General features: G+C 34.4%; 1 protein-coding gene across 1 annotated transcript; it reads right to left on the bottom strand.

Annotated features, from left to right (window-relative positions):
* Window positions 1-4283: 4283 nt before the first annotated feature.
* LOC141704306 (uncharacterized) lies at window positions 4284-15233 on the bottom strand. Its single transcript, XM_074507552.1, has 7 exons — window positions 14792-15233; window positions 14317-14727; window positions 13614-14260; window positions 12797-12881; window positions 12301-12432; window positions 5462-5593; window positions 4284-4519 (listed from the first exon to the last, which is right to left on the bottom strand). The coding sequence occupies exons 1-7, from the start codon at window positions 15231-15233 to the stop codon at window positions 4284-4286; spliced, it is 2085 nt and encodes a 694-aa protein (XP_074363653.1).
* Between the last annotated feature and the right edge of the window lie 492 nt (window positions 15234-15725).

Here is a 15725-nt window from a genome sequence, read left to right as displayed (position 1 = left end):
GACGAGGATGCATAGGGTTCATACCAGAAATATGAACCATCGAGTTGTCCTTCAGATGAATGAAAGGTTCTAGCCCGTTTCAGATGAGGACAAAGTAATTTCTGAACTTAGTAACTTCTTGAGGACACTCGCAAAGCGATGCGTGTCATTTACCTATGTTTCTTGGCGTGATGTTCCGAAAACTTTGAAAAATACACTGTGGAATTATGTCAAGGTATCACATACATTGTTTAATTATCGTGATTTATTTTTCTGCAACATTACCTTTGATTAACTGTACTTGTGTTCTTTATTTTGTTGACTTTTTCCAGCAAAGATACATTATACCTGATGAATGTGAAACATGGGTGTTGAAAACCATTCAGTCATCTTGGAAGACACGTAAGAGCCGAATTAAGAAGGCGCATTATAAAGCATTTGAAACTGATGAAGAACGGATGGAAAATAGTCCAAATGATATTCCCCTTGAGAGTTTCAAGATGTTGCTGGAGTACTGGAATGATGAAAGCATTAAGGTTTTCTAATTCCCCTTGCACTTTCATATTTAATTATGTATTTATATTTGATCTAAGTGACATAAAGGTATTTCACATTTTTGTAGAAAAGAGCAGCGACAAATGCAAGAAGTCGATGTCAGTATACAGACACACACACTACTGGTCCAAAGACTTTCGCACAAATTCGAAACAATATGGTATGGCCAGAATCTCAATTACGCAAATTAACCTCAATAAGCTAGTTGTTACGCAAATATATGAATGTGGGCAGCCTTCTGGTTACATATATTACTATATATCTAGAAATTAATTTCTATATTTCTTTTGGCTAACTTGTTCATTTTTGTCAGAAAAAAAAGGCAAAGAATCAGTGTCCACCACCTGAAGCAGAGGTTTTTGTTGAGACTCGTGAGCGTACTGATGGTCGTGAGTATAAGACCAACACTGAAGAAATAAAAAACAAGATTGTAAGTGTTTTTTATTAATCTTAGTGCTTCTGAATATCCGTTAATGTCGCAAGATGGTTAATTAGTTGTGTTTTATGATTTATTTGGTGTTTAGAAGTTTTATTTATGTACCTGCATGCATTTTTTATTTAATGATTACTAATTGTGAATTTAATTGGATTAAATTGTTCGGTTATTTTGAAATTAGTTAGTGAAGCATTTAAATTATTGTGTGACCGAGTGTTCGTTTGTTTTTCTGGTATGTAGAAAAAGATTAAGGAAAAAATCAGTACGAGCGAAGATCCCAACGAGGAACTACTTTCTGATGGAAAAAAACATGGGCCATCTTGGCTCCATGGAAGATGTCCTGATGCTGCAAAAGTTTACTCCAGTACTGCTGGTTCGACAAATACTTATGTACAGGAGTTGGCATGAAAGATAAAGCAGACTCTGGTGAGTGAAGTCGAGGCATCGATGACAAAGAAGGTACAAGAAGAAGTGGATATGCAAGTCAACAAGAAGGTGTAGGAGAATATGGCCTGGTTACTTAAGAAAATAGCCGACGCAAATCCAGGCATCACAATCAACCATCAAGATTTCAGCACAACCAGCGATAATGACAATTACCTCACAACAGTTACCGGAGGCTCTGGACTTTAGATTTCAGATGTGCACCTTTTTACATATCTTATTTTGCGTACTAGTAACAAGTGTTATCGTACTAGCTTTTGGATGTTTATTTATCGTCCTAGACTAAGTAACTGTTCTTTGGAGTATGTGGAGTATGTGGAGTTGGCGAATTGTGTGAAACCGCAGTATTTGGTGGGGGTTTGTGAAAACTGATATGGAGTTTGGTTGAAATTGTTTATTTGGTTGACTTGGATGAAAAACAGATTTTATGGCATGTTGAATTTACAAACCATTCCTGTCAATTTTTTTTTTGAAAAATATGTTACATTAGGTACTAAAAATGTTACAAAGAAATTGGTATAATACAAAACATTACTGTTACAATATGCATCAAAGGTAACATTAAAGTATGTCTATAGTATCACATTATGTATGTTACCTTTGCAAACAAATAAGGCCCCAAAATGGGGCCCACCAGTGGGCCCTACATGTGGGCCCCATTTTTTTTAAAAATTCTGAGTCCAAAGGTAACATACATATTGTGATACTATAGACATAGATTAATGTTACCTTTGACAGCTATTGTAACACAAAAGTGAATGTTACAGCAGGGCAAAAGTAATGTTACCTTAGGGGCCAAAGGTAACTCGAAAAAAAGCAACTTAATTTTTATGTTACCTTAGGCCTTTTTCTGGCTGTGGTAACACTTTTTTGGGTCTGTTGTAATATTTTCTTGGTGTTGCTGTAGGCCATTTATGGTATAGTGGGTCTTCTTCGATCGCACCCCAAACACCTTGAGCCTTCATGAAAACTTTCATTTTCAGGGACCATATTGTATAGTTATTTTTCGTTAGAATTGGATAGCTTAAACCCACAGAGCCTTCTTTTGTCTTGGTTATCTCCATGATTACGTTTGTGTGTTTGGGTTGATATTTGGGCATACAACACGTGGAGCTCGGATACCAAATGTAGAAACTGAACACTGCAATACAAATATACATACAAAGGTGTTTATTCTTGTAAAACTGGGAAAACAAAATGTATTATCAGTGATAATAAAAAAGATGGTTACAACGTTAATAAATAGAAACTGATGCCTAACAAGGTGGCATGAAAATAAACAAAACTACTAACAAGATTACTAACACGTATCCACTACTGAGACCTTATTCAAACTTCCTAAAAACTCTCTACTGCTGCATGACCAAGTCATGTAAATAAAACAATCCACATAATAATTATTAAATAATAACAACTAAAAAAAATAAGTTTAGATTAAATCCCAACAAACTTAATGCTTCATTTGTCAATTATGATAACGAGTACTGCAGAGTGACAACGGACGAAAAATCAGAACACCCACACATTAATTTTATTCAATTAGCCATTGAAAGCACATTAACACTTGTACAGAGAAATGACTTTGATACATATTCTTAGATGATAGTTTAATTAAGAATAAACACAGCAACAATCTTTCTGTATAGGAATGCAACCTCCTCCACGAAACCCCGAGTCTCTCCATAACTCATCACAATCAATCCCCAAGTCTATGCATTTTCCAAAACATTCTCCAATTATCCCTTTCTCTCTAATCGCAGATGCAGATACATTTAATGATGTACATCAAAGGCTATAAAATAAAAAAATGCACCATGATATTTTGGATATAACCTTGGACATCAAGTTTGTTATATAAACACCGGGATCTTGCAGTGTGCGCTTCTGTGCACATGCAACATAGGGAGAAAAGGCACACAAGCGTATGCATATAAACTCAGTGAGGAACTGTACCAAGCAAGACGATTAGCAAAATAAGTGTAATCTGTGTCACAAGTTCCTTGGCAATGAAAGAAATACACTTGTGAACTTACTTGTTGAATTATAATTACTCAATTACAGATAACTAATGAAATATGAGGTATTGACCACAATACATACGGACAAACCACCATCCCTCATCTCTATCTATCCGCTTGTGAGCTTACTTGTTCAATTATAATTACTCAACTACAGATAACAAAAATAAGTTATAACAACATGTTTGCATATTGAGTATAAAGTTGGCGCATTGATAATATTATTGTGTGGTATATTATTCATTTTCAAAAAAAGACTAATATTTTTAAATATTACCTTCATTAAAAAGGCATTAAGATAGTTCAGGTATACCGAATTCACAGACATCTTAAATATTATCTTTGTAAAAACTTTATCTTTCTGTGAGCGATGATAAGTAAATAGTATATTTTGGGGTTTCATGGGTTTAATTACTACCAGGATGTTTCTCACTCATTTATGTTTAATACAAAAGAAGCTAATATGAGGTTTCTATCCAGTCACAAACATGAATAGTTAATAGTTTCACATGTTTTAGCTCGACTGAATGAAATAAAATTATACACAACTGAGATATAAACCAGTTGATAATACCGAATCACTCCGGGATCCCTTCCTTGTTGAACCCGGACCCGAACTCCGGTTGGACAGAAATGACGGCGGCGTGCGGTGTAGCTATAGGGTGGGAACCTACAAAACAGAACCGGAGGGGGGTGGCGTCCCCGCGGCACCTCCGGCGTGAAAATTAGAAAGGGTTATGAAGGAGAAAGGGGTAAAACGGGAATTATACGAGTATATTGTGGTGTGTGCGTATATGAGAGACGAAGTAACCCCTTATACCTCTTTTGTTCAGCCTTTTATAGGCTTCCCATTACGATTTAGGAGTCTGTACCTTTTGATCTGGACTGTAGGTGTGTTTTTTGGACTGTAGGACGTGTGGACGTTCATGATGAGCTAGTTTACTACTAAATCCGGACCCGTAGGAACGTTCTGGGTCCAGGCTACCTGGACGGTGGTGATACTGCCACGTGTCCTGGGGTCTGCCAAGGTTATTGCTGAATGGTCCCTGGGCCCTTCTTATTGGGCCTTTGGCTCTTACCGCCATGCCTGTGATATTATAGGCTATCACTAATGTTATTGTTAACTAAATAAATTGTATATATTTGATTAAATTATTTGTGTTCGAAAGCATAGAAATAGTAAATATCGAAGCTATTCATCTATAATCACTTAACAATACTTGATGTAGAGCTGAACTACAATTTGCTAGTATGATTGAACTTCTTTTTATTTTGCATACTTATGTTAATTATTCTCTGACAAGTATTCTTGAACAAATTATGTACACATTTATCAGTCATAGACATATTACGCTGATCATTATGCATGTACTCTGAGGTTACAAAATTTTAAGAACTTTAAGTGCAGCACTGATGATAATCACAGAAATAATGAGACGATAAACAAGTTGTTCATAAACAGTAAATATCTTTAAATTACATTTATAGATGGTGATAATTTAGAAAACTCCGTTTCTTTCTCCTTAAGAATCCGTACAAAACTATTTTAAATTTAATAGCCATCATTTCATCTTGACTCCACCTTTTTCCATCATGAGACGACAAACAAATTATTTATAAACATTAAATATCTTTAAGTGGCATTCGTTGTCGGTAAAAAATTAGAAAACTCTGTTCCCCTCAAAAATCCGTTATTAAATTTAGTAGCTGCAATTTCATTTAACGTCTCATCCTTTGCCACTCCCCGCCTCGATAGTGTTCCAAAGAGGTTAAAAAAAATTTACTGCACAAAATGACAAGAAAATGAGTATTCTGAAAATTTTATATATAAATATCCATTGTACATTGGTACAATGATAGAGAACACCCTCTGAAAATTTTATATATAAAGTGAATATAGTAGTATGAACAAAGCAGTAAACTTGTAACTACACTGTTGTACAAATATTTAGCAAGTTTCTTCTACACCATCTGATAACTATTCTTGAACAAACAGTCCCTGATTTTAACTACTAGAAGAAACAACAACAGTCCCTGAATGGCGGTAGGCAAACTCCTGCAGCGTATCCTGAGTCTTTGCACTCGTCGTTGCAGTTCATGTCCAACTCTTTGCATTTCATAGAACAGCCTGCAAATTGCTTATTAACTCCGATTGCAGACACTGAAACCAAAAAGGTCATTACAATAGTGTACACATATTATGAAGCAGCATGATAAAAACCAAAGCCTATACTAAAGTGTGTGAATTACATAAATCTCGCGATGAAAATTGATTACGAGGAGAAGCTAGTAGCAAAATTAGTGCAATCCATATCGCTAACTTTTTAGCTGTGGAAGAAAAACTCAGGTGCACCATTTTTGCTCTAGTTTCTTCTCAATTATAACAAGTGTGATTACAAGTGTTATCTACAATGTACTCTGCGAATACGTTATATACTACTAGCTATGCATGATTTTTGGACAGCTGTACATAGTGAGAAAGCAATTAATCATCCACAGTCATCTATACTTATCTGCTAACTAACTTTTGATGGATATGCATTTCCTCGCTAGAGGTAGCTGCAATCTTTGACTGCAAAATTTGTTTTTGGATGATGTAAAAACTACAAGCTATAAGAAAACCTAAAAAAGTATACTGAAAATATGATATATAGGCATTTGACAAATGAATATCAACCGAAGAAAAACAAATTTATTTGGGAGGAGACGCATCTAGAGAATATGCATTATCAAAAAGCGATTTACCAATCAGTATTCCTTATAATAATCGATTTAATTTAATTAATGGTGTAATTTTATAATAAATTATTGACATTAAATATATTATGATAAAATGCGAGTAAATATAATTTTTTCATATAAAATAAACATTTAATAATTAAAAGTTAAAGCGGAAAACCCAAAGATTGAAGCGTAATTTGAGTCTCACACTTGCGGAAGTGTTTCGCTTGAAGGTCCTGAAATCATTTCATTATTTATGATCATCAAGTTCCAGTAACCCATCCCCATTTTATCAAAAAGTTCCTTAATATGTATATATAAAATCTCTTATCCAAACAGAAAAAAGTCACATTTCAAATAGCTGAAATTTTCTCCTGAGAAACATATTTACAGGTTCTTGTCACCCATCCACTTTTTTTTCAAGTTCATTGGAAAAATAATTTGCACACCTACTATCAAAAGAGAAAAAAAAAGACCCATTTTAAATAGAAGACATTTTCTCATAAAGAAATATATTTGCAATTTATCATATACTTTTAATGTGTTCAAATTTAACATCCATTCAATAAGTTTCACAAAATTCATTCAAGTTTAACAAACAATCCAAGTCCAACACAGATGAAAATAAAATCTAAGGCACTATAGGACTCCCAAACTCAGTTTTTTATTAATTTTACCAAAATCCTCATCAAATAAAAAAAGATCTAAAATAATTTAAGAGGAAAACTATTAAACCGAAACCTAATTTTACTAAAGATAAAAAGATATAACTCAGTTAAGTATCATTAAAATATATTAAATACTAGAAAAGCATGATAAATTATTTACAACATATTTGATAAAATTTCATAGTACTCTTTTCAAATTAAAATCTACTTACTCATGAGTCATGATGCATTGACGTGATTGAGTATGATTGACTTTAAAAAATTGTCCACAAGTATTATGTAAATTTTATAAATATAAAATAAATTACCTACAAAAGCAAGTCATTGAAGGTGCAACTCGATCTTTTTTGGAGCAATTTCTTCATTATTTGCTGCAACAAATTCATAAATAGAGTTATATTAGAAAATAAAAATCAATATTTTCAAAAAATATAAATCTCTAATTAAGTTGAAGAGCTTAAAAATACTGGATACCAACATTTCGGGAAGAAAAATCTTATGAAATATATTTAAAATTTTGTGCCACAGTAGAATTGTCGACTAATGTTTATAGATCGTTTGTACCTGATCTATCTATTACTACGAAGTGTAAATTAAAAACCGTTATGAACCATGAAATTTTAGTTCGATCCGATCTTTTATGAAATTTGCAAAAAAAAATAGTAAAATTTTGTTCAAACTTTAAACCAAACCGAAACTCGAAGTTAAAATAAATAACAAACAAAATTTTTTAATATATACATGCACGATTTGGATTGGGATTAGATTTCCCTTCACTCTGTAAATATAATTTTAAGGGAAAATTTTAAGTTTTGAAAAAGAAAAGCATAAAAATTGGTTTCGATTCTATCTCGTTGGCTTGAAAATAGTAAGAATCCATCTATTTAAATAAAATTGTAGAATTATATTCTAAAAACCATTGTATGCAATAACTTATCGATTTGACTTGAAAAAATATCCACATCTTGAAATGATTAGAATAATAAGACGAAAACGAAAGAAAAAAATAAGAATTGGAAGAAATAGCAAACAACATAGCACGATATGATACTTCTGGGGACGATAAAATTGATAAGTGGTTGAAGAGTTGAAGTTATATGTGAATCAAAATCTAATTTTGTAAGAAAATGTGAAAGGAGAGTTTTGGATAGAGAAATAGATCGGGAAAATAATAATGGTACAAATTTAAGACATTTGGAAATGAGATAGATGAAAAAGATTTATAGAAATTAATAGCAAATTCGGGAAAAAGAAAAAAAAGAACAAGAAACGTGGCGGCATAGAATTAATGTTCATGGCATTGCTAAAACACACGGCTTTTTAATATAGCGACAGGTGTCCAACTCCTTAATTATATATATTGACACGTAAAAGTTAATAATATGTGCTCGGCAAGTAAAATTAACTGTTTGTTGAATTGTACACATTTTTCTTGAATGCTAGCGCAACCAAATGAAAAAATTATAAATTTTAGTATTTTATATATTATTTCTAGATTATAAGAAATTTATTTAATATAAAATTAAATAATTACAAAGTTTAAAATTATTAGTTATTAAAATTATAAAATTTCAAATTTATTATCTAAAATACTAGAAATCACGAACTTCAATTTGGTTGTATTAGCATTCAAGAAAAATATATAAAACTCGATAAAAGATTACTTTACTTCTCGAGCATATATTAGAGTATGTTTTGATTTTTATTATGACAACTCAAGTGATACCATTAAGAATACTGTTCACAACCATATATCCGTTCACTTGAGTGACCACTTTCATATTTAACTTGAAGCAATTGTAAGAACCCACATAAGCTCTGTTAACATCTTAAGCTGAAAGTCTAAATTTAAAGTGTTATACGGACTGAACTACACAATGATGCTATTGTTGGAAAATGTGGGTAGTAGTCCCACATTATCAAGTCAATTTGAGTCATAAGTTGAGTGGACAAATGTTGCATGCGCGCAACGAGTGACACTTGGAATACGTTCTCCTCAGAGAGAGCTTTCTGAGACATTTTGAATCACTCAAAATGACTTAGAGATGGATGAAATATGATCATTCAAAGTTAGTCTCTTAGTAATGATAAATTTGTGGAAGAAAAGAAAGCCCCACATTGGTTTTGCAAAAGGAGCATCCATAACTTTATATAAACTTTATATAGCAAAACACTTATTTATTGTTAAAATGTGTTACTTATGTATTGCTCCAACACCTATGTGCGCGCGCAAGGGTGCAAATCTTGGGCTTTCGAGGAACAATCTGAGGCTTGCGAAGCGTTCGAGCTTTCCCGCGTGTGCGATGTGCGGACACGAATGTAGCAAAAAATTGACCTGAATAATCACGGACTAATTTTGCTAATTTAATTTCCACTAGTTTTGGGCTTTTTAAAATTTTAATTTCCTTTTGACTACGAATTATTATAATTGATTTGAGGTAATAATAATCAGATTCAATTACAGATTTGATTTATTAACCGACTGAATAATTAATGCATTTTAATTAATTATGCGTGGAGTAGCGCACACGTTTCCTCGAGCTTATATAATATCGTATCAGACTTAGGGTTATTGATTCATTTGATATACAACACACAGTTGCTCTTCTAGTTAACCGAAGGTGCTGTTTGCGTAACATCGTCGTCTTCTCGTTTTATCTGGGAGACTAACGACTCGCACATACAATAACGGCCGTAATAGTTTTAAGGAGACAGTTATCCGACTGAACTCGAGAATTTGTCATTCATATCCTTTTAGTTGGTTTCTGTTATTCACACACACTTATATTACATGTATTAATCATATATTGTGTTCACAGCTATACATATTCCCTTTGAATATTTTGTCCATTAGGAAGAGGAATGACAAATTATTAAAAAGAAAATTGGTTTTTAGTAGTAAAACTTAATGCTTCATTTGTGAATTGTCATAACAAGTACTGCAGAGTGACTACGGACGAAAAATCAGAACATCCACACATTAATTTTATTCAATTAGCCATTGAAAGCACATTAACACTTGTACAGAGAAATGACTTTGATACATATTCTTGGATGATAGTTTAATTAAGAATAAACACAACAACAATCTTTCTGTATAGGAATGCAACCTCCTCCACGAAACCCTGAGTCTCTCCATAACTCATCACAATCAATCCCCAAGTCTGCGCATTTTCCAAAACATTCTCCAATTGTTCCTTTCTCTCTAATCGCAGATGCAGATACATTTAATGATGTACATCAAAGGCTATAAAATAAAAAATGCACCATGATATTTTGGATATAACCTTGGACATCAAGTTTGTTATATAAACACTGTGATCTTGCAGTGTGCGCTTCTGTGCACATGCAACATACGGAAAAAAAGGCACACAAGCGTATGCATGAAAACTCAGTGATGAACTATACCAACCAAGACGATTAGCAAAATAAGTGTAATCCATGTCACAAAAGTTCCTTGGCAATGAAAAAAATACTCTTGTGAACTTACTTGTTGAATTATAATTACTCAATTACAGATAACTAATGAAATATGAGGTATTGACCACTATACATACGGACAAACCACCATCCCTCATCTCTATCTATCCGCTTGTGAGCTTACTTGTTCAATTATAATTACTCAACTACAGATAATCGAAATAAGTTATAACAACATGTTTGCGTATTGAGTATAAAGGTGGCGCATTGATAATATTATTGTGTGGTATATTATTCATTTTCAAAAAAAGACTAATATTTTTAAATATTTCCTTCATTAAAAAGGCATTAAAATAGTTCAGGTATACCGAATTCACCGACATCTTAAATATTATCTTCGTAAAAACTTTATCTTTCTGTGAGCAATGATAAGTAAATAGTATATTTTGGGGTTTCATGAGTTTACTACAAGGATGGTTCTCACTCATTTATGTTTAATACAAAAGAAGCTAATATGAGGTTTCTATCCGGTCACAAACATGAATAGTTAATAGTTTCACATGTTTTAGCTCGACTGAAAGAAATAAAATTATACACAACTGAGATATAAACTAGTTGATAATCCCGAATCACCCTGGGATCCCTTCCTTGTTGAACCCGGACCCGAACTCCGGTTGGACAGAAATGACGGCGGCGTGCGGTGTAGCTATAGGGTGGGAACCTACAAATAGAACCGGAGGGGGTGGCGTCCCCGCGGCACCTCCGGCGTGAAAATTAGAAAGGGTTTTGAAAGGGGTAAAACGGGAATTATACGAGTATATTGTGGTGTGTGTGTATATGAGAGATGAAGTAACCCCTTATACCCCTTTTATACCCCTTTTGTTCAGCCTTTTATAGGCTTCCCATTAGGGTTTAGGGGTCTGTACCTTTTGATATGGACTGTAGGTGTGGTTTTTTGGACTGTAGGACGTGTGGACGTCCATGATGAGCTGGTGTTCTATTGAATCCGGACCGTAGGAACGTTCTGGGTCCGGGCTACCTGGACGGTGGTGATACTGCCACGTGTCCTGGGGTCTGCCAGAATTATTGCTGAATGGTCCCTGAGCCCTTCTTATTGGGTCTTGGGCTCTTACCGACGGGCCCGTGATATTATAGGCTATCACTAGGGTTATAGTTAACTAAATAAATTGTATACATTTGATTATTTGTGTTCGAAAGCATGAAATTAGAAATAGTAAATATCGAAGCTATTCATCTATAATCACTTAACAATACTTGATGCAGAGCTGAACTACAATTTGCTATTATGATTGAACTTCTTTTATTTTGCATACTTATGTTAATTCTCTGACATTTATCCTTGAACAAATTATGTACACAGTTATCAGTCATAGACATATTACGCTGATTATTATGCATGTACTCTGAGGTTACAAAAATTTCAAGTACTTCAAGTGAAGCACTGATAATCACAGATCATGAGACGACAAACAATTTGTTCATAAATACTAAATATCTTTAAATTACATCTACAGTTGGTGAGAATTTAGAAAACTATGTTTCTCTCCTTAAAATCAGCACAAAACTATTTTAAATTTAATAGCCACCATTTCATCTTGACTCCACCTCTTTCCATCATGAGACGACAAACAAATTATTTATAAACATTAAATATCTTTAAGTGGCATTTGTTGTCGGTAAAAAAATAGAAAATTCTGTTCCCCTCAAAAATCCATTATTAAATTCAGTAGCTGCAATTTCATTTAACGTCTCATCCTTTGCCACTCCCCGCCTCGATAGCGTTCCAAAGAGGTTAAAAAAAATTACTGCACAAAATGACAAGAAAATGAGTATCAGAACACCCTCTGAAAATTTTATATATAAATATCCATTGTGTGTGTACATTGGTACAATGATAGAGAACACCCTCTGAAAATTTTATATATAAAGTGAATACAATAGTATGAACAAAGCAGTAAACTTGTAACTACACTGTTTTACAAATATTTAGCAAGTTTCTTCTACACCATCTGATAACTATTCTTCAACAAACAACAACAGTCCCTGAATGGTGGTAGGCAAACTCCTGCAGCATATCCTGAGTCTTTGCACTCGTCGTTGCAGTTCATGTCCAACCCTTTGCATTTGATAGAACAGCCCGCAGATTGCTTATTAACTCCGATTGCACACACTGAAACCAAAAAGATCATTACAATAGTGTACACATATTATGAAGCAGCATGATAAAAACCAAAGCCTATACTGAAGTGTGTGAATTACATAAATCTGGCGATGAAAATTGATTACCAGGAGAAGCTAGTAGCAAAATTAGTGCAATCCATCTAACTTTTTAGCAGTGGAAGAAAAACTCATCAGGTGCATCATTTTTGCTCTAATTTCTTCTATATTACAAGTGTGATTACAAATGTTATATATCTTCAATGTACTCTGCGAATACATTATATACTACTAGCTATGCATGATTTTTTGACAGCTGTACATAGTGACAAAGCAATTAATCATCCACAGTCATCTATACTTATCTGCTAACTAACTTTTGATGGATATGCATTTCCTCGCTAGAGGTAGCTGCAATCTTTGACTGCAAAATTTGTTTTTGGATGATGTAAAAACTACAAGCTATAAGAAAACCTAAAAAAGTATACTGAAAATACAATATCTAGCATTGACAAATGGATATCAACCGAACAAAAACAAAAGAAGACATTTTAAATAGAAGATATTTTCTCCTAAAGAAATATATTTGCAATTTGCCATATACTTTTAATGTGTTCAAATTTAACATCCATTCAATAAGTTTTACCAAAATTCATTCAAGTTTAACATACAATCCAAGTCCAACACAGATGAAAATAAAATCTATGGCACTATAGGACTCCCAAACTCAGTTTTTTTTATTAATTTTACCAAAATCATCATCAAATAAGAAAAGATCTAAAATAATTGAAGATAAAACTATTGAACCGAAACCTAATTTTACTAACGACTAAAATTGCATAATAAAAACAAATAAGTTTAAGATTATAACTCCAACACTCTCCCCCTTAATCTTAAACTCTCAGACAAGTTCCTTTACTCCCAGAAGTTCCCTCATTCTCTCAAACTTGATGGTGGACAGTGCCTTTGTCAAAATGTCAGCTCGTTGATGTTCACTAGCTATGTGCTTTATGACTATTTCCCCACGCTCCACACACTCCCGAATGAAATGATAACGAATACTAATATGCTTGCTGCGCCCATAGAAAACAGGATTTTTGGCAAGATCTATAGCTGACTTGTTGTCTATGTATAGAACAATTGGCCCTATGCATTCATTCATGACCTGACTTAAAACATTTCGAAGCCACATACCTTCACAAGGGCCGCTGTGGCAGCCATGAATTCGGCCTCACAGGAGGACAAAGCTACACATTTCTGCTTTTGAGACATCCATGTGATCATGTTTTCATTTAAATAAAACACCATACCCACAATACTCATACTCCTCCTGTCATCAATATTACCTGCCAAAGTTAGAATGTTATTACCTCCCTGTTTCGAATAGATCTGTCCGTAGTCAAGCGTGCCTTTTATATATCGAAGTATCCTCTTTACAGCATTTTGATGAAGAACAGTTGGTCGTTCCATGTAACGACTTATGATGCCAACAGCATACGAAATGTCAGGCCTTGTATGAACAAGGTAACGAAGTCCACCCACCATACTTTTATACTGAGTCGTGTCTACTGTTTTACCTCCATCATCTTTGGTTAACTGTTCTTTTGGGTCCATCGGGTACTTGGTGGGATTGCATCCTATCATTCCTGCATTCTCCAGAATTTTCTTTGCGTAACTCGACTGCTTTATCTTAATATAACCCTCCTTTTGCTGAACTTCAATTCCCAGATAGTACGTTAGCTTTCCCAAATCACTCATTTCAAATTTTGAGTTCATTTGCTTCTTGAACTCCTCAATGATGCCCACATTAGAACCCGTGACCAACAGATTATCTACATAAACTGTGATTATCAACTTTTCACCTCTTACTTGCTTAGTATATACAGCATGTTCATACGGGCAACGCTTGAACCCAAGTCCCAACAAACATCTGTTGAGTTTCCCATACCAGGCTCGAGGGCCTGGCGCAATCCGTACAAGGCCTTCAGAAGCTTATATACAAGATGTTCTTTTCCCTCATTTTCATATCCTTCTGGTTGAGCCACATAAACCTCTTCGTTAATTTCACCATTCAGAAACGCAGTTTTCACATCAAGATGATGCACTTGCCACTGATTTTTTGCAGATAAAGCTAGTAACAAGCGAACAGTCTCCAATCGAGTCACAGGGGCAAAAATTTCATCGAAATCCACACCATATTCTTGAGCGTAGCCTTTTGCTACGAGTTGCGCTTTATGTTTCACTATTTTTCCGTCTGCATCTTTCTTCAGTTTGAATATCCACTTTAGGCCTATGGTCTTGTGCCCGTCTGGAAGTTCCGTTAGTACCCAAGTTCCATTTTTTTCGATGGATTCAATCTCCTTGTCCATTACTTGTTTCCATTCCCTTTTTTTTAACTGCTTGCCCATAGTTCACAGGTTCTTCCTGGCCCACTAAAAGTAACTCGTCCTCCACTTCTACTACCTCTGAATTATTGTAAATATCATTAAGCGTTCTGTACCGCTTTGGCTCGCTGCTATCATCATAGTTATCAGAATTTTGGTAGCTCGATGGTGAGTGAGGAGGTGTTGTTTCACGAGCTTCCCAGATGTCATCATTTTCTGCACCTTCTTGCTGAGACTGCTCGATATCTGTATGCATTTCAGGAACTAAGAAAGACCCAGCATAACTTTCTTCCTCTTTTTGTCGATTCCAAGGCCAGTGTTTTAACTCATCGAACACAACATCCCTACTTACATATACTCGTTTGTTTATAGGATCAAACAAGCGATAAGCCTTAGTACTTGGTTCCTTTCCAAGATTAATTACTTGCATACTTCGATCATCCAATTTTTTATGTGCACATGTGGGACTTTCATATGCACCAAACATCCAAAAACACGGACATGACTAATATTTGGCTTTGAACCTGTCCAAGCCTCATAAGGTGTTTGTCCAGACAGAGCTCGAGTGGGTAACCTGTTAAGTATGTAAACTGAGTGCCGAACTGCCTCCCCCCATAATTCTGATGGTAACTTTGTTTCTTTCAAGTAGCTACGTGCCATTTCAAACCACTGTTCGATTTTTGCGCTCCACAACACCATTTTGTTGGGGCGTGTATGGGGCCGTATAGTGCCGCTCAATCCCAATCTCTTCACAATACGAAGTGAATTCCCTTGAGGAAAACTCTCCTCCTCGATCTGATCTAAAAACCTTCACTTTTTTTCCATTTCCATCCTCAACTTTCGCTCAAAAATTTTTAAAGCACTAAAAGCCTCGTCTTTATTTTTGAGTAAGTATATCCACATGACACGACTGAAATCATCA

Source organism: Apium graveolens, unplaced genomic scaffold (genome assembly GCF_009905375.1).
Source record: "Apium graveolens cultivar Ventura unplaced genomic scaffold, ASM990537v1 ctg7702, whole genome shotgun sequence".
NCBI classification, from domain to species: Eukaryota; Viridiplantae; Streptophyta; class Magnoliopsida; order Apiales; family Apiaceae; genus Apium; species Apium graveolens.
The sequence above is the reverse complement of the archived record's forward strand: the minus strand, read 5'-3'. Positions and strand labels throughout refer to the sequence as shown.